The sequence below is a fragment of the Ovis aries genome, chromosome 1 (assembly GCF_016772045.2).
Source record: "Ovis aries strain OAR_USU_Benz2616 breed Rambouillet chromosome 1, ARS-UI_Ramb_v3.0, whole genome shotgun sequence".
In the NCBI taxonomy this organism is placed as follows: domain Eukaryota; kingdom Metazoa; phylum Chordata; class Mammalia; order Artiodactyla; family Bovidae; genus Ovis; species Ovis aries.
This window is the reverse complement of record NC_056054.1, coordinates 10,939,177-10,964,672: the sequence shown is the minus strand read 5'-3', so window position 1 is coordinate 10,964,672 and position 25,496 is coordinate 10,939,177. Positions and strand designations below refer to the sequence as shown.

Below are 25,496 nucleotides of genomic sequence, written 5' to 3'. Positions count from 1 at the left end.
ACCTTTGATGAGGTACAAGAATATTATTGATCCCTCCAAGTTTAACATTTATCTTCAGGCACAGGTTTGAGAGAGTTTGAGGGGATGTTTTTATTACATTCTTGACTTGAACACATTGTGTAGCCATACCCAAAAGTGTATCTCCGACACGTTTCACCTCAGCTAGGAAACAAATACAAACATCTCTAGTTAAAAAGGTCAAATTTTACTGACCATTAAGCTGCTTTGTATGTTTCCCCCTGTGAAATATATCACTGTATTACAAGATACCCCAAATTATACCAATACTAAAACAATGTTATTAAAATTTATAGCATACTGTCTTTTTTTGGGCAACACAGCGTGGCTTGTGGAATTTTAGTTCCCCTACCAGGGACTGAACCTGGGCCTGTGGTAATGAGAGCCAACTAATCCTAGCTACTGGACTGCCAGGGAATTCCCTATACTGCCTTATTTGATTATATAAATGTGTAATGTCTTGAGGTCATTCAAGAGTGCAATTAGTAGTATAATTTCTATCTTAAATGTTTTAAACTGATGTCTAGCCAATTAAAATAAACTGGATCTTTCAAATTAACTGTTTCCAGGATTTCTGAAAACTCTGTTCTAAAATAGACAATTATAAAATATGAAAAATTATCCTAAAATACAAAGTATACTGCCTTGAAGATCAGCTTAAGCATTTAGTGATAATTTTTCCAGTTGTTTTCTTCATATATAAGAAAGTATATTTTTGTCTTCATGAAAATACTATAACCACAACTGAAAAACCACAGAGAAAAATATCATACATAAACCCTTATTAGTATTTAATTGTACTTTCTTCCAGTAATATTCTCATCTGTATTACTTTAATGCAAATATAATCACAGTATACTTATAGCTTTCAACTCTATTCTCCAAAGTTTAATTTAGAAATATAGAGGTATTACAGTATACAGGCTTTTATCCTGTCCCTTTCTTTATCCTGTTTCCTTTTCCTATCTAACAATTCACACAATGACATATTTTTGAACTGAATATAGGTTTCTATTATTTCATCAATAATATATCAAATAAATTTCTATTATTTCAAAGAACACTATGAATAACATCTTTGTATATTTACTTTTGTTTGGTTGTGTCACTATAGCTTCAGGATAAATTTCTATAGGTAGAATTTTTATAGATACTGAAAAATCACCCTCCAAAAAGATTTATTAATTCATTTAACAAATATTTATTGAGTCATTTGATACATGCTAGCACTGTGTGAAGCTCTGGGGATATAATGCTAAGTCAAGAGAGACACTGTTTTTGCCCTCATAGAATTTATAGTCTAGTCACAGAAATAGGCATCAGTTAAATAATTTTAAATTTAACATCACAACTGTGAAACAACATAAAGGAGTGGTAACAAGGTGCTAAAAGACAATAATGTTGGAGAATTTGACCTTGTTAGGGAGGTCAGGAAGGGATATCTGAACTAAAAAAGAATGTGTGTTTACTTGGTGAAGGGTGGAAAAGAGTTATGAGAAGCAATACAGGTAGAAGGAAGAGGGTAATCAAAGAGTTCCTGTGGGAAAAAAGCATAAAGCAAGAAGATGAATTCTGAAGAGGTAAGAAGACATGTTCATGGATTAGAACATGCAAACCCTTGGAAGATAATCTTAAATGTCAATTTTATCAATTGCATAGTGAAAAACTACTGAAGTGGGGGTGATTGCTGCTGCTGCTGCTGCTAAGTCGCTTCAGTCATGTCCGACTCTGTGTGACCCCATAGATGGCAGCCCACTAGGCTCCCCCATCCCTGAGATTCTCCAGGCGGGAACACTGGAGTGGGTTGCCATTTCCTTCTCCAATGGGCGAAAGTGAAAAGTGAAAGTGAAGTCGCTCAGTCGTGTCTGACTCTTTGCGACCCCATGGACTGCAGCCTACCAGGCTCCTCCGTCCATGGGATTTTCCAGGAAAGAACACTGGAGTGGGTTGCCATTTCCTTCTCCAATGTGTGAAAGTGAAAAGTGAAAGTGAAGTCGCTCAGTCGTGTCCGACTCTTTGCGACCCCCTGGACTACAGCCCACCAGCCTCCCCCGTCCATGGGATTTTCCAGGCAAGAGTACTGGAGTGGGTTGCCATTGCCTTCTCCTGGGAAGGTGGTAAAATCAGATCTGTACTTTAAATCCTTCAGAGAAATGAGGTAACAAAGCAAACTGTCAGCCCGAAACAGGTGAATACAACAAATCACAGTCAAGATCAGCTTATTAGAAGCAGAAACTGATGAAGCCATTAACTGCAGGAACAATTAAACACTAACTCCTGGGAATTCTATGGCAGCCCAGCAGTTAGGACTCCCAAGCTCTCACTGCCAAGGACCAGGGTTCAGTTCCTGGTCGGGTCGGGGAACTAAGATTCTACAAGCTGTGCAGTGAGGCCAATAACAAACAAAACAAAACACACACACAAAACCACACACACTGACTCCTATATCTCAAGTAGAAAACCCAAGCAATCCAAATAAAAATGAGCAAAGGATTTGAATAGACATTTTTCCAAAGAAGACCTACAATTGGTCAACAAACACAGGAAAAGATACTCCACATCACTAGTCATTAAAGAATGCAAATCAAAACCACGATGAGATACTACCCCACACCCAACAGGATGGCTAAAATAAATGACAAGTACTGGCAGGAATGTGGAGAAACTGAAATCTTGCCCATTGCTGATAGGAACGTAAAATTGTGCAGATTCCGTGGAAAACAGCAAGGCAGTTGCTCAAGAAACTAAAACAGAATTACTATATAATCCAACAATTTCATTTCTGGGAATAGATCCAAAAGAAGGGAAAGGAAGGACTGGAACAGAGAGCTGTATGCTCATGTTCAAAGCAGCATTACGGTGGAAGTAATCCAAGTGCTCACTGATAGACGAATAGATAGTGTGGATATACATGCAATGGAATATCATTCAGCTTTAAAAAAGGAAGAAAATTCTGATATGTACTCTAGCATGGATTAACCTAAGGGACATTATACTAAATGAAATAAACAGTCACAAAAGGACAAATACTATTATGACCCATTTATACGCGGTAACTAGAATAGTCAAATTCATACAATCAGAAAGTAGAATACATGTTTCTAGGAGTTGGGAAGGAGAGATGGGGAGTTCATGCTGAGTTTCAATTAGGGATGATGAGAAAGCTCTGGAGATGGATGGTGGTGATGGCTGTACAACATGAATGTACTTGATGTCACTGAACTGCATACTTGTTAAAATGGTAAATTTTATGTTTTATATATATTTTACCACAAAAAAAGGGGGAATAAAATTCTTATACATACTACAACATAGATGAACCTCCAGGACATTACCCTAAGTAAAATAAGCCAATTCATAGAGCCAGAAAGTAGAATAGAAGCTACCAGGGGTTGGTGGGTAGGGGAATGGGGAGTTATTGTTTAACAGGTACAGAATTCTGTTTGAGATGATGAAAAAGTTCTGGAAATGAAGAGTAGTGATAGTTTCACAGTGCTGTGAATATACGCCACTGAACCGTGTACTCTAAGATGGTTAAAAAGGTAAATTTTATGTTATGTATATTTTACCATGCATACACATCAAAACTTGTTAAAAAAATAGTTAATTCAAGAAGATCCTATGAAAACAGTATATCAGAAAGAATGAAAACTACAATCAAAATTTGACACCAGGGCCTTTCTTGGTGGTCCAAAGATTCCAGTGCAGGGGGCACCGGTTCCATCCCTGGTAAGGGAACTAACTGCCCACATGCTGCACAGCAGGGCCAAAAACAAAACTGACACCAAGCAACTGATTGATAGAAGGAATCACCTATACCAACATGAGATAAATGTAGAGATTCCAGGGTTCTGGCCAAAGAGGGAGGGCTACAGTGGAGGCTGAAATACCGGCATCAGCACGCAAGAAACTAATATTAAAAGTGGCAAATCGATGAGCTTTTCTATGAGAAAAACAAACAGGATGAAGGCTATGAAGGTGCTGAAAGACAAGAATTTGAAAGATAAGAATTCCAGAACAATTTAACAGTTTAAACTGTCAGTGGATAAACTGATTTATAAGTAAATGTAAGAAAAAATATATATATTTAAAGTGAAGGGGGCTTTCCTGGTGGCTGAGCGGTAAAGAATTTGCCTGCCAGCGCAGGAGACATGGGTTTGATCTCTGGTCTGGAAGAATCCTACGTTCTGCAGAGCAAGCAAGCCTGTGAGCCACAACTACTGAGCCCATGCCCTGCAACAAGGGAAGCCTCTGCAGTAAGAAGACTGCACGCCTCTAGAGAGTGGCTCCCGCTCGCCGGAACTGGAGAAGAGCCCACCTAGCAACGAAGACCCAGCACGGCTGAAAATGAATAAACACATTTTTTTCATAAAGAGGAAATATGACAAATAAGAACTAAGGGAACCTATTGACAGTAGACCTGCCTTGAAAGAAATGATAAAAGTATGTTTTCTAGAGAGAAGGAAAATTATATAGGTTGGAAGTCCAGACCTATACATACAAAAAAAGGTCAGAGAAGGAATAAATAAACAATAAAATCTTTTATATTCTTATTCTTTATTGAACTAATAGTTGTTCAAAATAATAACAGCAACAGTGTATTATATGGAAACGAATGACAGCAATACTGGAAGGGAGAGGAGGGAGAAATTGGGAATATTGATACTTTATTATAAGGTATCTACACTATCTGTGAAGAGGTACAGAATTATTGAAAGCGAACTTAGATTACTAGTAAAAGTATACTGTAAAATTTAGGGAAACCACTAACATTTTTCAAAAAAGGATAATTCATAGAAGAAAACAGAATAATACAAAATGCTCATTTAAAAAAATAAAAGGGAGAAAAAAGGGAGAAGAGTGAAAAAACAACCAAAACTAAGACCCAAACTACATGTTGCCTGCGTGCTCAGTCATTTCAGTCATGCCCAACTCTTTGTGACCCCATGGACTATAGCCTGCCAGGCTCCTCTGTCCATGGTTTCCCAAGGCAAGAATACTGGAGTGGGTTGCCATGCCCTCCTTCAGGTGATCTTTCCAACTCAGAGGTGAAACCGAGGTTTCCCACATTGTAGGTGGATGGTGTCAGGGGTCTTACCCTACTGTCGTGGAAAAGCGGCATGTCCTCATGGTTATGGCTAAGGAGTAGCAGAAACGTCTGCTCTAGTAGGCAGAGATCCAGTTTGTGATCTCTTTTACATGGAGTGTTACATGGAATGTACTACCAAAAAACTGAGCAGATAGCAGGATTTGTTGAGTCATCCCAACACACACAGGTCAAACCTATGGTCAGCCAGGTTCAACATGTGAAAATCAATTAAAGTAACTGATCCCATTTATATGCAACCAGTCAAGCCTAAAGGAAATCAACCCTGACTATTCACTGGAAGGAATGAAGCTGAAGCTCCAACACTTTGGCCATCTGATGCGAAGGGCCAGCTCATTGGAAAAGACCCTGATGCTAGGAAAAGATTGAAGGCAGGAGAAGAAGTCGACAGAGGACAAGCTGTTTGGATGGCATCACCAACTCAATGGACATGAGTTTGAGCAAGCTCCAGGAGATGGTGAAAGACAGGGGAGTTTGGCATGCTGCAATCCATGGGGTCCCAAAGAGTCGGACACGACTGAATGACTGAACAAACAGACTGATCATATTAAGAGAAAAAACTGAAAAATCATATGGTCATATCAAAACATGTAGGAAAAAATCCATCATCCATTCATAATACAAACTCTCAGCAAACTAGGATTAGAGGGAACTTCCTTAACTTCATAAAAAAACAACTAGAAGGTTTACAGCTTTCATGTTTATTGCTGAGAAACTAGATGTTTCCCCCCTAAAGTCAGGAACAATGTAAGGACGTCTCATCTTACCACTGCTATTCAACATCATACTGGAAGTCCAAGCTAACGCAAGGAAAGGGATATAAAAGTAGACTGGGAAGGAAAGAATAAAACTGCCTTTGTTCACAGAGAACATGACTGTCTATGCAGAAAACCCCCCAAACTGACAAAAGCTTCTTGGAACAAGGAAGTGACTTAGCAAGGTGTTTACAGGATACAAAGTGAATATACAAAAAATCAACTGCTTTCCTAAGTACTAAAAATGAAAAACTAAAATTTAAAATTAAAAGTGCAATACCATTTATACTAGCAACAAAACAAAAAATATGTATGTCAATATAAATCTAAATGAGGAAAACTATAAAACTCTGATAAAAGAAATCAAAGAAGCTTTGAACAAAGATATTCCTTGTTCAAAGATAGAAGATATCAATTCTAAGATGTCAATTCTTCCCAGTTTGATCTACAGACTCAATGTAATCCCAGTAAGTCTCAGCAAGTTATTTTGGGATTACTGACAAACTGATTCTAAAGTGTATGCAGTGAAGTGAAGTGAAGTCGCTCAGTCATGTCCGACTCCTTGCGACCCCAAGGACTGTAGCCTACTGTGCTCCTCTGTCCATGGGATTTTCCAGTACTGGACTGGGTTGCCATTTCCTTCTCCAGAGGATCTTCCTGACCCAGGGATCGAACCCAGGTCTCCCACACTGTAGGCAGACGCTTTACCATCTGAGCCACCAGGGAATTAAAGTGCATACAGAGAGGCAAAAGATTTATCAGCTAATACAACAAGGAAGAAGAAGAATAAAGTCAGAGAACTGATACTACCTGACTTCAAGACTTCTCACAAAGCTAAATTAATCAAGACAATGAGGTGTTAGCAAATGAATGCACACACAGACGGAGGAAACAAAACAGAGTCCAGAAACAGACTCACAAATATAGTCAATCTTTGACAAAGCAGCAAAGACAATTTAATGGAGAAAGATAATCTTTCCAACAAATGGTGCTGAAACCACTGGAATCCACGTGCAAAAAAAAAAGAAATCTAGATATGACCTTCTACCTTTCATAAAAATTAAGGAAAAATGGATTATAAACCTATATGTAAAAAAGAATACTATAAAGCTACTAAAAGATTATACAAAGTAAAACTTAGAATATAACACTAAAAATAATATGTGAAAGAATATATTGATGACATTATTTAAATTTGGACTTCATTAAAATTTTAAACTTGTGCTTTATGAAAGACACGCTTAAAAGAAGATAAGCCAGAGCCTGGGAGAAAATATTGGCCAAGTAGGTATCTGATAAAGAACTTGTATCCAAACATACAAAGAACTCTTAAAACCGAACAATAAGAGAACAAACATATCAATTAAAAAATGAGCAGAAGACTGGCACAGACATTTCATCAAAGATATACAGATGGCAAAGAAACACATGAAAAGGTGCTTTCTCTCTCTCTCTCTCTATATATATATATATATATATGTATACACACACACACACACACACACACACACACACACACACGTGTTTTGGCCATGCCACGCATATGCAGTATCTTAGTTCCTTAACCAGGGACTGAACTCACGCCCCTGCAGTAGAAGTGCAGAATGTTAGCCGAAGGTCTGCCAGGGAAGTCCTGGTGCTCAATAATATGTGTTATTGTCATTGTTCAGTTGCTAAGTCGTGTCTGAGGTTGTTGCTATTTCTCCCAGCAATCTTGATTCCATCTTGTGAGTCATCCAGGCCGGCATTCTGCATGATGCATTCTGCATATAAGTTAAATAAGCAGGGTGACAGTATACAGCCTTGACATATTCCTTTCTCAATTGGGAAACAGTCCGTTGTTCCATGTCCAGTTCTGTTTCTCCTTGTCCTGCATACAGGTTTCTAAGGAGACAGGTAAGGTGGTCTGGAATTCCCATCTTCTTGAAGAATTTTTCACAGTTTGCTGTGATCCACATAGTCAAAGGCTTTTGCATAGTCAATGAAGCAGTAGTGGCTGTTTTCCTGGAATTCCTTTGCTTTTTCTATGATCCAAGAGATGTTGGCAATTTGATCTCTGGCTCCTCTGTCTTTTCTAAATCCCTCTTGTACATCAGGAAGTTCTCAGTTCACATACTGTTGAAGCCCTGCTTGAAGGATTTTGAGCATTACCTTGCTAGCATGTGAAATGAAGACAACTGAATGTGTTCAAGTATGTATTATTAACAAACTTCAAACTAAAATTACAAGATACTACTACATGCCTATTAGAATTGCTAAAATCCAAAAAATTGTCAGATACTGAATGCTGAATGAATAGGCACTCTCATTAATTGCTGATGGGAAAATAAAATGGTACGTCGCTTTGGAAGACAATTTGACAGTCTTATTGTTGTTCAGTCACTAAGTCGTGTCTGACCCTTTGCAAGCCTACGGACTGCAGTAACACCAGGCCTCCCTGTCCCTCACTATCTCCTGAAGTTTGCCCAAGTTCATGTCTATTGAGTCAGTGATGCTATCCAACTTCTGCCACCCTCTTCTTTTGCCTTCAATCTTTCTTAACATCAGGGTCTTTCCCAATGATTTGGCTATTGTATCAGGTGGCCAAAGTATTGGAGTTGCAGCTTCAGCATTAGTCCTTCCAATGAGTATTCAAGGTTGATTTCCTTTAGGATTGACTGGTTTGATCTCCATGCTGTCCAAGGGACTCTCAAAGACTCTTCTCCAGTATCACAATTCAAAAGCATCAATTCTTCAGCACTCAGCCTTCTTTATGGTCCAACTCTCACACCTGTACATGACTACTGGAAAAACCATAGCTTTGACTACATGGACCTTTATTGGCAATGATGGCTCTGCTTTAATTAATAAGCTGTCCAGGTATATCATAGCTTTCCTTCCAAGTGTCTTCTAATTTCAAGGCTGCAGTTGCCATCTTCAGTGATTTGGGGGCCCAAGAAGAGAAAATCTGTCACTGCTTCCACTTTTCCCCATATATTTGCCATGAAGTGATGGGACTGGATGCCATGATCTTAGTTATCTGAATGTTGAGTTTTAAGTTAGATTTTTCACTCTCCTCTTTCACCCTCTTCAAGAGGCAATTTAGTTCCTCTTTGCTTTCTGCCATTAGAGGGTATCATCTGCATATCTGAGGTGGTTGGTATTTCTCTTGGCAATCTTGATTACAGCTTGTAACTCATCCAGCCCAGCATTTTTCATGATGTACTCTGTATATAAGTTAAATAAACAGGGTGACAATATATAGCTTTGTTGTACTCCTTTCCCAGTTTTGAACCAGTCAGTCAGTCAGCTGTTACACGTAAGGCTCTAATTGCTGTTTCTTGATTCAAATACAGGTTTCTCAAGAGACAGGTAAGATGGACTGGTATTTCCATCTCTTTAAGAATTTTCCACAGGTTGTTGTGATCCACACAGTCAAAGGCTCTCGCATAGTCCATGAAGCAGAAGTAGATGTTTTTCCAGAATTCCCTTTCTTTCTCTATGATCCAGCAAATGTTGGCAATTTGATGTCTGGTTCCTCTGCCTTTTCTAAACCCAGCTTGTATATCTGGAAGTTCTTGATTCAAGTACTGCTGAAGTCTAGCTTGAAGGATTTTGAGCATAACCTTACTAGCATGGGAAGTGAGCACAATTGTTCGGCAGTGTGAACATTCTTTAACACTGTCCTTCTTTGGGACTGGGATGAAAACTGACCTTTTCCAGTCCTGTTGCCACTGCTGGGTTTTCCAAATTTGCTGACATACTGGGTGCAATACTTTAACAGGATTATCTTTTAGGATTTTAAGGTAGGAATGCTTCCTAAGGCCCACTTGACTTCACACTCCAGGATGTCTGGCTCTAGGTGAGTGACCACAACATTGTGGTTATCCCGGTCGATAAGACCTTTTTTAAATAGGTCTTCTGTGTGTTCTTGCACCTCTGTTGCCTCTGTTAGGTCTTTACTGTTTTTGTTCTTGGCAGTCTTATCATTTGATAAAGCAATTGTGCTCCTGCTTATTTACTAAATTGAGTTAGAAACTTCTGTCCACACAAAAACCTCATGTGAATGTTTGCAGCAGCATTAAATTGCCAAAGATTGTTAAGAAATCAAGATATCCTCCAATAAGTAAATGTAGAACAAACTGTAGTACTCACACAATTAATAGTCAACATTAAGAAGAAACGACTTGTAAGCCACAAAAAGACAAGATAGAATCTTAAATATTGCTAACTGAAAGAAGCCAGTTCAGAACAGGTTACATACCATGTAATTTCAACTATACAACATTTTAGAAAAGGCAAAACTATAGAGACTTAAAAAGACCAGTGATTGTCAGGGGATGGAGGAGACTGAAGGAGAGATGAGTAAGCAGAGCACAGGAGATTTTTAGGATAGTGAAACTACTCTTTGATACTGTCATAGTAGACAATGACATTGTGTATTTGTCAAAACTCACAGACCTGTACAAAGAGTAAACTTTAATGTAAACTGTGGATAATATGTAATAACAATTTATCAATACTGGTTCATTAAATGTGCCACTCTAATATAAGATGGTAAAAATAGGGAAAGCTGTGTACAGGGGAAAGAAGGTATATAAGCACTTTCTATATTATCTGCTGAATTTTTCTGTAAATCTAAAACTGTTCTAAAAAGTAAAACCTATTAGCTAGAAAAATCACTCACTGAATCCACTGAGTGCAGTGGTGTAGAAAATGGACTGAACGTGAACTAAAGAGAATGCAGGCAAGAAGATCAGTGTGGAGGAGGCTATGATAATATCAACTTTCTCTCCCAGCAACAGTGTATGAGAGTGTATACTTACATCTTTGTCAAAAGTAGCTATCATTGTTGGTGAAAAATAATTTATTCTAATTCACATTTCTTTAATGTCTAACGAGGCCCAGCATCTTTTCATAGATAACTGACCATTTGTATTTCTTTTATGTCCTTGGTCTTTTTTAGTTATTTGTTCTTTCCTTGATTTACAAATTCTTTAACACCTTCTGTATTTTTTTCTTTCTCTTTTATTTTTTAAGTTATGAAACTATGATAGCACATTTACAGGAGAGTTGAAAAACACAGAACAAAGTTACATATAGTTCCACTACATATTACAATTATTTTCTAAGTAGATAAATTAAGATTTTTAGTTGGAGTTGCAATATCAAACTCTCAAGATTTAACAGAATGAATATACAGAAAAGTAAAAGGATACAGTAGACCGGAAAAGCATCATGATCCAATTGAACACAAGGAAGACTTATACAATTTTCACACAACAGTAGGGTATAAATTCTATTCAAGTTCCCATAGACTATAAACTAGGAGACACTGGAACATATCCGGGGACACAAAACAAGGTAATCCTTTCTGTATTTTATCACAACGTAAAAAATATCTTTTGACTTTTATAACCATCATTTTTAATCACTACATATTATTTCACCACCAGAAACTTACTATTTAAAACCAGTTCTTAGATTTTTAATGTCACAGATATCACTATGAAAATTTTGTGCACAGTTTTTTTACATTATGAATTCTTTCCTTTGAACATATTTTTGGAATAAGAAATACTTAATTTGTGACTGAAAACACATTTTTATACTTTCGATGAAAGGATATTATCAATTTGTACTGTCATCAGCAATATGTTAAATACTAGATTCACTGCATATTACAATCACTAGGTATTACAGTATTTTAATATATTTGCTAATTTAGTAGCATAAAAATGTCATTTTATCAATTTGTGCTTTTCTTTATTTCTTTATTGGTGTAAACCAGCATATTCTCAAATATTTACTTGTTTTTTCTTGAGAAATTTTGGTTTATTTTCTTCATTTATTAATCTAAGAGAACATAAAAATTTTTTCCTTTGACTACAATAACAGATCCATATGAATACTTTAATAATAAACTATAGCCTTAAAAAAAAAAACTATAGCCTTTTGTTGTTTCAGTTTGCTGCAAACATTTTTGATGTTCTATGGTTTCCTTTTAATTTTAGTTATACCTCTGTGATATACAGAAAATTTAATTTTTATGCAGTCAAATAAATTTTCTTATGTTAATTCTATTATCCTAAGTTTAAATGATTATAGTCCATTCAGGAATTTGAAAATTATACTTTCTTTGTATTTTTCCATGTTTAAATGATTTATTTTTAACTTATTACTCTCATAAACTTTTGCTTGTTTACACTAATAATAGCTAACATTTACTGAGCATTCACTACACCACAGGTGCTATCATAAACCTGTTTACATAAAAGTGTTGTGATCCCACAGACTGTAGCCCATCAGGCTCCTCTGTCCATGGAATTCTCCAGGCAAAAATACTAGAGTGGGTAGCCATTCACTTCTCCAGGGGATCTTCCTGACCCAGGGATGGAACCTGGGTCTCCTGCACTACAGGTAGATTTTTTATACTATTTTAGCCACCAGGGAAGCCCTGTTTACATATGTGAATTTATTTAACCCTTACAACTACCTTCTAAGGATTAAATATTTGTAGTACCCCAATTTCACAGATGAGGAAACCCAGGCTTTGTGTAGTTAAGTAATTCAGGTAGTATCACACAAGTAGCACACCTGGCAATACCTGGGTATTAAGCAGCAGAGTCTGACTCTACAGCCTGTGCTTTTAACATTACATTATACTGATACTCAAGTTATTTCAATGACATTTTTAATATACGATTCTTCTCTTGATCATTGTTTTGTAATGCCTTCTTCACTGAAATTCTTTTCATAGAGTCTTAGACTATTTAGTTTGCTCTCCTGATTTCTCTTTTTATAGTAACAATACATGGTTTTAAAGACTATAGTTATAAAATGTATTTTTATGTTTGAAAGTTTTAGGATTTGTGTTAGTATAATTTTAAAAGGAATTTTTTTTTTTTGGCAAGCAGGATCTTAGATCTCTGACTAGGGATCAGACCCACGTCCCCTGCCTTGGGAGCTTGAAGTTTTAACCACTGGATCGCCAGGCAAGTCCCTGAAAGGAATAGAAAGTACCTGAGGAAAAATGCAATCTTAATACGGTATCTTTACCATACACTGGTGTCTTCCCGGGCAGGATAACAATAATGAGCTGCAGCCCTGAGTAGGTGTTCTTGAGATGCCGGAACATGGGCTCCACGCTGTCTGCCCCTTGCGCGTATTTGCAGAAGCAAGGCTGACCCTGGATGGGCATCCCTGCGTCCTTGGAAATCTTCCGCAGCTGGTCCGTGAAACCCCTGGAAGGAGAAATCACTAAAAATAAAGCTTTTGTCTAGTTATCAACATCTAAAAAGTAGTAATGGAAAGTTTGGGAAGGGAATGGAAAACAAAGCAAAGATTTGTGTGCTCCATATAGCAAGAGGTCACCAGACTAGTGATGTGAAAGGCCAGCAACTGGTCAGTAATCTATTTTGCAAACTAAGAACACTATTTTATGGCTATGTGACATTTTGTAGTTTACAAAGGATATCAGTAATAGAGTGTGCTGGTTAAGAGCTCAGCTCTAGAATTAGCATGACAGGTTCCAGTTCTAATTCTGTTACTTGCTAGCTATAGAATTTCAGGCACATTTTTTCAGTTTCTCTCATCTGTAAAATGACTACTTCCAATATAGGGTTGATGTGAAGATTAAATGAGATAATACACATTAAGCACTTAGTGCACTGCCCAAGACCTGGTGTAAAAGCTTGATAAATTTAAGCTATTATACATTTTCTAATTTGATCCTGACAAGATTCATAAGAAGGTGGTAGGGTAAGGTGTTATCACCATTTTACAGATCTGAAAATAGCTTCAGGGACATTAAGTATTAGATCAAAATCAAATGCTTAGATAAGTGGCAAGACCCAGAACTATGACCTAGTTCAGAATTTCTTTCTACAATAATACCTATTTGAAACTAGGATAGCAGGAAAGATTCTGTCCTCAGAAAAGATTTAGGAAAAAAAAAAAAGAAAACATTAAAAAAAAAAAAGAGGTAGACAGCACTTTAATAATTCTGCACTTAGCCTAGGATAAATAAGTAATAATGTTGAGGTTTAACAATCACTTTACTTGTTTTTAAAACAAATACATCCCTAAGTCAAGGATCTGAATGGTCTTTGCTCAAAAACTCTGATTCCCTCAGGACAGAGATGAAGTTTGTAGGAATTCCCTCCTCCTCCTTTTCCTTATTAGTATCTAATTCAAGAAAGTATGAAGTTGAATATCTTCACTTAGCCTGAACAAGAGCCGTAAGCCCAATGATTATGAGACTTCTATCAAGCCACGAATAACAAATGTAAAATGAAAAGAGTACCTCAAAGCTTGAAAAACAACTGGAGGTGATTTCTTTAGTCTCTGGAGGTCAAGAAAGATAATCGCAGCATTGTACTTAACTGTGCTCCAGACATTTTACTTGAAAGTCAGGGGATAACAAGTTTGGAGAAAGAATATACTACGTGAACCTCAAGACATACATTTAGAGATTTGGAGCTAATAAAAAGGAGGTGGCACTAGTGGTAACCTGCCTGCCAATGCAGGAGATGTAAGAGACGCAGGTTCGATCTCTGGGTTGGGAAGTTCCCCTGGAGTAAGGCATGGCAACCTACTCCAGTGTTCTTGCCTGGAGAATCCTGTGGACAGAGGAGCCTGACGAGCTATAGTCCATAGAGTCGCCAGGAGTTAGACATGGCTTAGCATGCACACATGCATGAACAGAATTAAATAGGAAAAAAAACTTTTTTCACATGAGGGAGGCAAAACAAATTCTGAATTGATCCTGGGGTAAACTGATCTCTATGTCACTCAAGAACTATTCATTACAGGCATATAAGGTCTGTTAGTGGACTTAGACAATAACAATTTTTCTTAGGATTAGATTCTAGAGAGGAGATAAGAACTTTACACAAATATTATAACTTTATTTTACACAGGCAGTGACAAGTACAAATGGAGAGGATACTGACAAACTACTAACTTTACTATTATGGATTATTTCCACATTGCAAATCACAGAAGATTGAGTATCATTTAGAGGAGTAGAGATAAAATAGAGGCATTTCAGTAAAGAGCGGCATGAGTGTAAATGGAAAAAAACACCAGAGAGTTTGAGGGCATACAGTGTTCAGTTTCTTTGTCCAAAATATATGAACATGGAGAAAGGATTTAAAGAGGCAAATGGAAAAACTTTAAAAATGTTATTCTTCGTTAATCAGAAGCCTAAAGTTTTAGAATGGAGCTCATCACAAGTGGAGTTGGTACTCTTTTCACGATAGCACAACTCCTCAAACAACAGTAACAGCAGAAGTCCTCAAGAGGGCCACAGCCCCAAAGATTGGTTTTCCAAAGGAGAGGAGACAGAGGAGAAAGGAAACCTAAGTGATAAAAAGAAACCAGGAAGGCAAGAATGGAGAGACTGTCAGTAAGGCAGTCAACTGTATCTAATGCTGCACAAATTTTGAAAAAATAATGGGTCAGAATCAGTTCAGTTGCTCAGTCGTGTCCGACTCTTTGCAGCCCCATGGACTGCAGCACACCAGGCTTCCCTGTCCATCATCAATTCCCGGAGACTACTCAAATTCATGTCCATCGAGTCGGTGATGCCATCTAACCATCTCATTCTCTGTCATCTCCTCCTCCTCCTGTCTTCAATCTTTCCCAGCATCAGGGTCTTTTCAAATGAGTCAGTTCTTCTAATTAGGTGGCCAAAGTATTGGAGTTTCAGCTTCAGCATCAGTCCTTCTAATGAATATTCAGGACTGATTTCCTTTAGGATGGACTGGTTGGATCTCCTTGCAGTCCAAGGGACTCTCAAGAGTCTTCTCCAACACCACAGTTCAAAAGTATCAATTCTTCGGTGCTCAGCTTTTTTCACAGTCCAACTCTCACACCCATACATGACTAATGGAAAAACCATAGCCTTGACTAGAAGGACCTTTGTGAGCAAAGTAATGTCTCTGCTTTTCAATATGCTGTCTAGGTTGGTCATAACTTTTTTTCCAAGGAGCAAGCATGTTTTAATTTCATGGCTGCAGTCACCATCTGCAGAGATTTCGGAGCCCCCAAAAATCAAGTCTCTCATTGTTTCCATTGTTTCCCCATCTATTTCCATGAAGTCATGGGACCAGATGCTATCTATGATCTTAGTTTTCCGAATGTTGAGTTTTAAGCCAACTTTTTCACTCCTCTCTTTCTCTTTCATCAAGAGGCTCTTTAGTTCTTTTTCCCTTTCTGCCATAAGGGTGGGGTCATCTGCATATCTGAGGTTATTGATATTTCTCCTGGCAATCTTGATTCTGGCTTGTGTTTCATTCATCTCAACATTTGGCATGATGTACTCTGCATAGACGTTAAATAAGCAGGGTGACAATATACAGCCTTGATGTACTCCTTTCCAGATTTGGAACCAGTATGTTGTTCTATGTCCAGTTCTAACTGTTGCTTCTTGACCTGCATACATATTTCTTAGGAGGCAGGTCAGGTGGTCTGGTATTCCCATCTCCTGAAGAGTTTTCCAGAGTTTGTTGTGGTCCACACAGTCAAAGTCTTTGGCATAGTCAATAAAGCAGAAATAGGTGTTTTCCGGAATTCTCTTGCTTTCTTTAATGATTCAGTGGATGTTAGCAGTTTGATCTCTGATTCCTCTGCCTTTTCTAAATCTGGCTTGAACATCTGGGAGTTCACGGTTCATGTACTATTGAAGCCTGGCATGGAGAATTTTGAGCATTACTTTGCTAGACTGTGAGATGAGTGCAGTTGTGTGGTAGTTTAAGCATTCTTTGGCATTGCCTTTCTTAGGGATTGGAATGAAAACTGACCTTTTCCAGTCCTGTGGCCACTGCTGAGTTTTCCAAATTTGCTGGCATATTGAGTGTAGCACTTTCACAGTATCATCTTTCAGGATTTGAAATAGCTCAACTGGAATTCCATCACCTCCACTAGCTTTGTTCGTAGTGATGCTTCTTAAAGCCCACTTGACTTCACATTCCAGGATGTATGGCTCTAGGTGAGTGATCACACCATCATGGTTATCTGGGTCATGAAGTTCTTTTTTGTATAGTTCTTCTGTGTATTCTTGCCACCTCTTCTTAATATCTTCTGCTTCTATTAAGTCCATACTATTTCTGTCCTTTATTGTGCCTATCTTTGCATTTTCCCTTGGTATCTCTAATTTTCTTGAAGAGATCTCTAGTCTTTCCCATTATATTGTTTTCCTCTATTTTTTCACACTGATCACTGAGGAAGGCTTTCTTATCTCTCCTTGCTATTCTTTGGAACTCTGCATTCAAATGGGTATATCTTTCCTTTTCTCCTCTGCCTTTAGCTTCCCTTCTTTTCTCAGCTATTGAGAATAGACCATTAGAACTGATAAGCACAAAGATACTTTTGTGCTTGAAATTGATTCCAGGAATCAATTTTAGTAGAGCACTAAAACTTCAAGGAAAGAGACTGAGTGGAAGCCTGGAATCCTGAGAGTGTCGAGGCAAAATGAAGACTTGTTTTAAACTTAAACAGAAGATTGATGAGGGAAAGAATCTGGAGAAGACGAAAAGTAGTGGAGATGGAGGCCAAATTTTGGAAAGTGAAAATGAGAAGTTAAATGACTGTTTTAAGGAACTCAATTGAGAAACAAGGATGTTATTTAATTCTCATTCAGTAAATAAGTACTATTATCTCTATTTTTAAAAGGTAAAAACAGAAGCATAATAAGATTAAATAAATTATTCATGGTAATAAAGTTAGGAAGTGGCAAACCTGGGAATTAAATCTAACCTATTTGCCATCAAAAGTCAATGGTACTTCTGCTATATCATATAAGCTAGTCTATTAGAATGCCTATAAGAATCAATCAGTGACTTGGATATGACCAAAAAATTCAGAATCTTCATCAAGGTACTGAGAAGAAACATTTTTAAAGGTTCATTGATTAAATATACTTCATATTGAGGCAATGTTGGTTAGATTATTAGCTGAATAATTTAAAACTGAAATACAAAATTTAAACACAAAATGGTCCCAAAGTGAAACTAATGACAAGCCTTACTTCAATATTTCTTCTCTACATTGCCTCTGTGTGGCAAAACAAGCTATAGCCCACATTTTGATTTCAACTCCTGTGTGGAACTGTTTCCCTCGCATGTCCCATACTCCGTGGCTTGGTGTTGCTACAGTCCGGTTCTACAGAGAAAGAGAAATAATAAGGCAAAAAAGAGCAAAACATTTACTATATAACTTATTTGAATGAGGTGAAAATAAGCATTTCAAATTGCTGGAATACGCTTTTTTAAATCAATATTTTATATTTTTATCACAAAAAAACAAAAGTTCCACTAATTTCAAGCAAAGATACTCATCTTGAAACAAAAAAACTGTTGGAATGTAAAATACTTTCTAAATTCCAGACTCAGCTAGGATGTCCTTCTCTCCAAACACAGAAACTGTATGTTTATAATTTAAACATGATATCAAGAGGTTTTACCCGGCCTCCATATTGGAGCATAGGTGCTGGAAGTACGCGTCCGGTTACATGAGCCATTTCATCTCGAACTTTAAATTGAAACTCTTGAACAAATGGATCTGTTTCATAATTTGCACTTCTTACCTAACAACAGAAAAGGTTTGTAGTTACTTTCAAAATTCCCCTAATTTCCCTTTAGAGCCCTCTAATTTTTTTCTTCACTGTGTCAATAATATTTTATAATAGGTCTAGATAATGGTACCCAAAACCCAAAATATAGAGCAGATTCTTTACCTGGGGACTACAGACCATAAGTGGACAGTAAGAGGTCTGTGAACTTCCTGTTCATTTGTAGAATATTTAATTGTATTAGGTTGGGTAATAAGAAATTTCAACTATTTATGACTCATGAAAATGGTAATTTTATATGGTTAAGCCTAATACATTTTGGGGAGGGTGGTCAAGAGATTGCAAGAGAAATACCTGACCTAAAAATGGTTAATGACTTCTAATTAGAGGATCTGGACATATACTATTAAAATTTTATGTAGAGCTTGATAGCAAATATCAATAATCCTAAGCTTTTTTCCCTAATTGATAACAAATTATATAAAATCTACTTGAATATTTTCCAATAAAACACAGCAGAAGATAAAATTTACTTAAAGAGATACACTTGAGACAGACAAGAAAGCCAAGATGAGATGCAGATTATAATTTTTACATAATATACCAATATATGCAAAGAATTTATTGTAATCTCAGAAGTGTAATTCATGCTTATAGTGTGCTATAATGTGTTTTTCAAAACATATTTTTTTAGTCTCAGGGTAAAGGTCAGATAAGGTTACAAAAAGGGCAATGTTCAAGTCTTTGAGTAAAAAATCTAGTAAAAACACTATGTAAATCTACATATATAACCCCACAATAAGCAGGAAAAGTTTTCTAAATTATGCGCTAATGATTTTTTCCTTCAAGCTTAAATGCCATTCATTTCTGTAAGATTATTAAGAATGACAACTATTTACCAAGACTTGCTTGATGATGTGCTTGGTGTGAAATGTTTTATGATTTTTACAATAACCTTAATTACAAATAAGTCTTTTATACTTTTTATTTTACAGAGGATAAAACTAAAGCTTAGTAAAGTGAAATGATTGGTCTAAACCATATAGCTAAGCAAGTGACATATAATCTGAAATCTGTACATTCTGATTCTAGAGTTCCTACTCTCAGTCACTGTTCTAGCCTACTGGATGCTATAATTATAAATATAGTAAGGGACGGAGGAGCCTGGTGGGTTGCCGTCTATGGGGTCGCAGAGAGTCGGACATGACTGAAGCAACTTAGCAGCAGCAGCAGCAACAGTAACCGTGAGTAAAGAAGTCAGACTGTGAACCTGGAGCTGTTAAGATTCCAAGCGCTAGCCTGGCAGGCTACAGCCCATGGGGTAGCAAAAAGTCAGACACAACTAACTTTCAAGATAAGATCCAGGTGCCTTTATTTTTCACTTCGCCCTAATTCTGTCAGTTTTATAATGTATTAATATCTCTTTTCTCCCCATTTAGAATAAGGAGAGCTTAGAGACTCCATAAGGCAGGAGCTGTCTTATACTTCTTTATTCATCCTATACAGCTACCAGTGTTGATACTGGGGCTAAGCAATCCTACTTTGTGTGTTTAGCTTCTCACTATTGCTAGTCATAAAACCTGGACTTTCGTTTCCTATTTTAGGTAGGAGGTGATCAAAGTTCAGTTCACTAAACTGAAACATTAGTTCTGAGATTATCTGTTCTGAATCTAACTAAAGAGCTTGGGGTTAAATTAGAAAGCTCTAACCTTCTTCATAGAATTCACTAAGATTTACCCCTAGACTACCGCTAGAATACTTCCATAATCTCTTTTAATTCTGACAGCCCATGAAATGATAATGAGCTGATATGGTAGCTATTCTTCTTTAGTAGCTCACCCTAATATGTTTTAAATTTCTATTTCTGGGGTAAGTACTAACCAATCTGCTAATTTCCTCTTGTCTATCTGGTGCAGATCTTGCTGTGGCTTTGATCATAGTGGAGGTTTGATTGTCCGTTAGCTTCTTGATACATCGTTGCCCTGCCACAATATTACAGACCTACAAATGGAAAAAAAGTTTTGTACTAGATATATATATCTTTCTTAAAATTGAGTGCAATTAAATGTGACATTTTAAATCTTAATTTAACTTAAAATTTAAAATCTACTCCATTAAGCCACTTATGTTTAATATCATGTCAAGTAGAAAAGCAGTAAATAATACTGCTTCACAGTATGATTATAATCAGGTAAAATGTACACTGGATGAAAAGGCTGAAAAGAAGTGTACCAAAATGTTAACAGCAGTTATGTTTAGAGGGGCAGGACTGTGGATGAATTTTTTCCCGTATTATTTCATAACTGAAAATTCAGAATAAATAAGGAAATTTAAAGACAGTTCAATTTAAAAATAAATGTGAGTATGAAGTAAGTTACAGGACATTAAAAATCTTAACAGAATGATGAATAAGAGGATATTAATAAGCAGCCTAAACACATTACTTCTAGTGGCAGATAGGTATGTTTCTGTTCCTGCCCCACTTGCAGACAGGGAAGGTGTGGGTACTTCAGCTGAAGAGTATACTTTTCTCTGAAATACTGTGCTACTGTTCTCTCCACAGTTTGGCCATTTTCTAACTGTAAAGGAAAGCTGGAAAAAAAAAAAATTACACATTAACAATTCATCCCATTAGGAACAAGCAAAACACCCAATCTACCAACTAGAGTAAGCTGCCTCACATCATCTCTGTTCTGACAAACACCAGCTTTTCTTACGTTTGATGACTGGCAGGCCTTCTTGTTACATTACAAACACGGTATTTCCGTCTCATTGTTCCACAATGAGTCACTTCAACCTTCAGACCTGTTCCCAACAAGAAAAACTGAGGTTACAGAACTGTCACAAGTGACATATTCATAACTCTAAAGCCTGTTCACCACTATAAGAACTCAAAATTCTAAACAGACAGAAAATCTGTGAAATAGGCGATATGATTAACAAAGGATTATATATATATATAACACATAGTTAATAATGGGTACAATCATGATAGACCTAACTCCAAACCATTTCCCTATTCTATCAAGCTATTAAAAAATAGCATAAAATTTGCAAAGCCTTTAGATCAAGGGATAAAGTTCTTCATTAATTTTATAAAAAAGCTCTGCTTATATTGCAGGTTTATATGCTGGGAGAGGGAAGCAGCAATGGAAAGGAGTTACCATAACTCTCAAAACATTCTGTAACCTTCAAAGTATGTGATATCTCAACTCCCCAGGCATCACATACTGACTGAAGATCATAATTTCATAAAGCTCATGAAGAAAGTCCTTCACAGATTTTTAAACAAGGAAGAAAAAAAAAAAAAAATCCCAGGCCCTTTTAACAGAAGTGGAGTGACAACTCTGTTAAAGGATAATATAGTGACACAGTTCTTTCACTACTGACCATTAGAAATCAGGGCAAAATAGCGAATGCAACCAAACTAATTCCTGCAGCAAGTAATCCAGACGTTCTCATGGAATCAATGACCTCTTTGGGAATCTGACAAAAGCAATAAATTCTCAAAAAAATGCAACATACACTTAATGCAGCATATGAATTTAGATGTTAGTGGATCCATGAGTCTGTCTGTGGACCCTAGGGGTTTGAGGATCCCAGGTCTGCTTTAGAAGGTGAAGCTGTGGGCTTTTAAACCATTGGCTGAAATTCTCTGGGATGAATTTTCCTAAGCAATGGTGTCCAAAAGGATTTTCTGAGATGATATGATTTCTACACCTGTACTAAAATCACTACTAATGTTCCTGAGCACAAGAAATGTAGCTACTGTGACTGAAATTTTTTTTTTCTTTTGTACCTATGTATCCCATAGTGCAGATGTTCTCAACCTGAGGTGACTCTGACCTCCAGGGGAGATTTGGTAATGTCTGGAGACATTTTTGGGGGCTTCCCTGATTGTTAAAACTGGGGGTGCTATTGGCATCTGGTGGATGCTAGATTTAGGAATGGGTGGACCCAGGGATGCTGCTAAATTATATTGCAACGCACAGAACAGCACTACCTCCCATCCCCGACTGCAACAAAGAATTATCCAGCCCAAAATATCAATTGTGCCAAGGTTGAGAAACCCTGCTACAGTATAACTTATTTTCCTATCTACTAACTGCAGAACCAAACACAAAGTTCAATCACAGTAATATTTTCTTATGACATATCAGCACAAATTAAGATGTTAAATGGACACAGTGCCACTACACCAGACTGGTATGAGGTTTTTTGAGAAGTACTCTTAACTGAGTCAGTGAGAAATAGTTTTTGTTAGTAACTATCTTTATAAAACTAAACTTTCACGTCAATTAGAGCATTTATTATGCTTCTATATTATAAATGAAAATAGAAAATATTACCAAGAGAAGATCTTTCAAGAAGGAAATACCAACTATATGAAGTAAACAAGATGTAAAAATACTGTTTGGGGGAAAACATGATGGAAAAATTTAAAACAAATTTCCATTATCTATACCACTTAGCAATTTGTTTTCAAATCTCCCCTTTGAATTAAAAAAAAAATTATCAGTAAGGTTCTACAAGCCTAGTAAATAAGTTTTTATCAAAAATAAAACCGACACTCGTACATACGTATGGTACTTTTACCATAAACTTCCTCCAGTATTTCTGCTATTTAACTATGATGAATTATTGTACAAAGAAACCACCCTAAAGTAATTATTAATTATTTAGGAAAAAGTTCAACTGGAATGAAATGAGTATTGTACTAGGAAGTGTATTCATTATACCATAGTTTATACCATTATTAAACAGTTTTCATCAAATTTCTCATGCTGACTAAAAATTAAACTCAAATATATAGTTTAAAACATGTAACTTTGATTCTGTGTTACTGAGATAGGAATACATGATGTACTTTAAAGAGCTCTCTCTTTTTTAAAAGCCTTCTTGGCTTTGAATGGAGGAAAAAATCATCAGTTTGTCAATTAGATCTAACTCATACTTTTCTACCCCAAATCTACAGTCATAGGTGCCTAAGGGTGAGATTCAAATTCAGGGGTTAGCAAAGAATTGAAATTTTTTAAAAAAATGGACTAGATAATTCTCTGCCCAGGTCCCTCCCCAAACCCTCCATCCAACCGAAAAATGTTTTTGGCTTTAATAAATCAAATATTGAACCTATAAACTTGGCTTTACCTTCACTATAACATCAACTTTATAATGCTTTCTAGTCATTTTTTCAGTCATTTCTTTGGCCCCCTGAGCAGTTGAAGTTAAGATCGAGTCCATGCTCTTCGGGCAGCAGTTGAATCCTTGTTCTGTACATCTTGTATTTTCTGTGATAGAGTGGTGATATGAGTTGATTGCATAGTTACCGCAAAATAATGTAAGTGACTTCATGATATCAGAGGTGGTAACTAAGCAGCAACTCCACTGGAAACCATGGCATTTAGATGATCACATATTAATGGTGGGTAATGCACTACCTTCCAACAAAGCTGACTGTGCAGTTAATACAGATTATGACAGGACAATGGTATGGCTGCAATACAAGAATATATAACACTTTCTTATTCTGACAAAAGTCTTGAGATAAATAGATGCTCATCTTCAAAGCAGGAGGGAAATTCCTTTAAATGTTTTACTACAATGACTATTTCTCTCTCTTGGTTACTGAATGGCACAGAATAAATGATTACCGGAGCTAGCAGGATGTATTCAACTATACTAACTGATTTGGGGGACTGAAAGATGTTCAGAAAACAAACTTCAAATTACCTGCAACAAATAGGTAAAACCTTAAAATTAAACAACATAATTATTTCTGACTATTTAAGATGTAACACTTATTACAAACAGAATTAGTATTCATTCTAATTAGAGAATATCGAATTTCTCTTTGTGCCTAAATAATAAAGAACTAAATACAGTGGAGTCACATCTTACATGAGGACTAAGTTCCAAAGTGAGGAACAAGGCAAGAATCTTACATAATCAAAATTATTCTTGAAAAATCCCTTAAACTGCTGATAAAGTACACTGATTAAATTAAATTGCTGCTAAACCCATTATATATGGGTTTGCACATAAAACTGTATATTTACATAGAAAGCTACAATTATATAAAGAATAAATGTATACAAAATATAAATTTTAGACTATAACTGAAATTAATTTTTAATTTTTCCCTTTGGAAGACCATGTAGAAATGAATTTACATTAGTAAAATATATATATGATGTAAGACCTCTGTATAAATTTTAGCCACTAACTATAAAGCAGACAAGATCAACGGTCAACTAATGTACATGAAGTTACTAAGTTTCAGCTCTAGAACAACACATGAAACAGGCTAGCCCCACATCTATAAATTTACAAAGAAATAAAATATTCTGCTATCATTTCAGAAAAATAAAGAAGTCACTATATTAAAATATGTTCAAAGAATGGCTCCAGTCCCGAAGTGTCAATGTTTTGGGAATAAATTTCCTATTTTAGACAGTATCATAGGAGCATTTTTCTATGAGAATACCTCTTTATGCCTTCAGCTAGTAAGGGAAAGTATCAACAAAAAATTAGCTAGTATTAATTCCATTACTTGGTATTTCTTTCATTGAAACACTACCTAAGATGTTATGACAATGAATTTAATGCAGCATTTTAAAATTAATCCATATTTTTACTGGTGATTTTACATGAACAGATTTAAATCTTAAAACAATTTCCATGAAAGTTTACTATATTCATGCATTTTACAGTTAAGTTGTTCCAAATGCTAATGAACTCACCTTTTATCTCTTTGGTGAATTTTACCCTATGAGAATCAGTCAGAGGTCTTGGTTGCTCATCAATATTATGTATATCAAGAACTTCACACATGAACTGAATTACAGGTTGTGCTTTGTAGAAGGCAGTGGCAGAAACTAAGAAGAAAAACACAAAGGGTACAAATTAATGTTTCCTTAAAAAAACTCAATCTAAGGCTCCATGATAACTAATTATAGAGTTAAAATTACCCTCTTACATATACCTATATATCAATACATATAAAAAAATTTCCAAAATTAAGCAGTTTCAACTTGACCTGTTTGACTACAAGACAAGCACAACA

General features: G+C 36.3%; 1 protein-coding gene across 4 annotated transcripts in view; it reads right to left on the bottom strand.

Moving 5' to 3' along the window:
• AGO3 (argonaute RISC catalytic component 3) overlaps window positions 1-25,496 on the bottom strand; it is a 125,481-nt gene that overhangs the window by 25,353 nt on the left and 74,632 nt on the right. For all 4 annotated transcript variants that reach the window (XM_004001795.6, XM_060393682.1, XM_042245406.2 and 1 more), the window contains 8 exons: window positions 25,174-25,308; window positions 21,151-21,238; window positions 20,878-21,025; window positions 20,315-20,434; window positions 18,326-18,448; window positions 17,891-18,024; window positions 12,919-13,103; window positions 3-162 (listed from right to left, as the gene is read on the bottom strand). In XM_004001795.6, coding sequence (XP_004001844.1) covers window positions 3-162; window positions 12,919-13,103; window positions 17,891-18,024; window positions 18,326-18,448; window positions 20,315-20,434; window positions 20,878-21,025; window positions 21,151-21,238; window positions 25,174-25,308 — 1,093 coding nt within the window. The remainder of the gene's footprint in view (window positions 1-2; window positions 163-12,918; window positions 13,104-17,890; window positions 18,025-18,325; window positions 18,449-20,314; window positions 20,435-20,877; window positions 21,026-21,150; window positions 21,239-25,173; window positions 25,309-25,496) is intronic.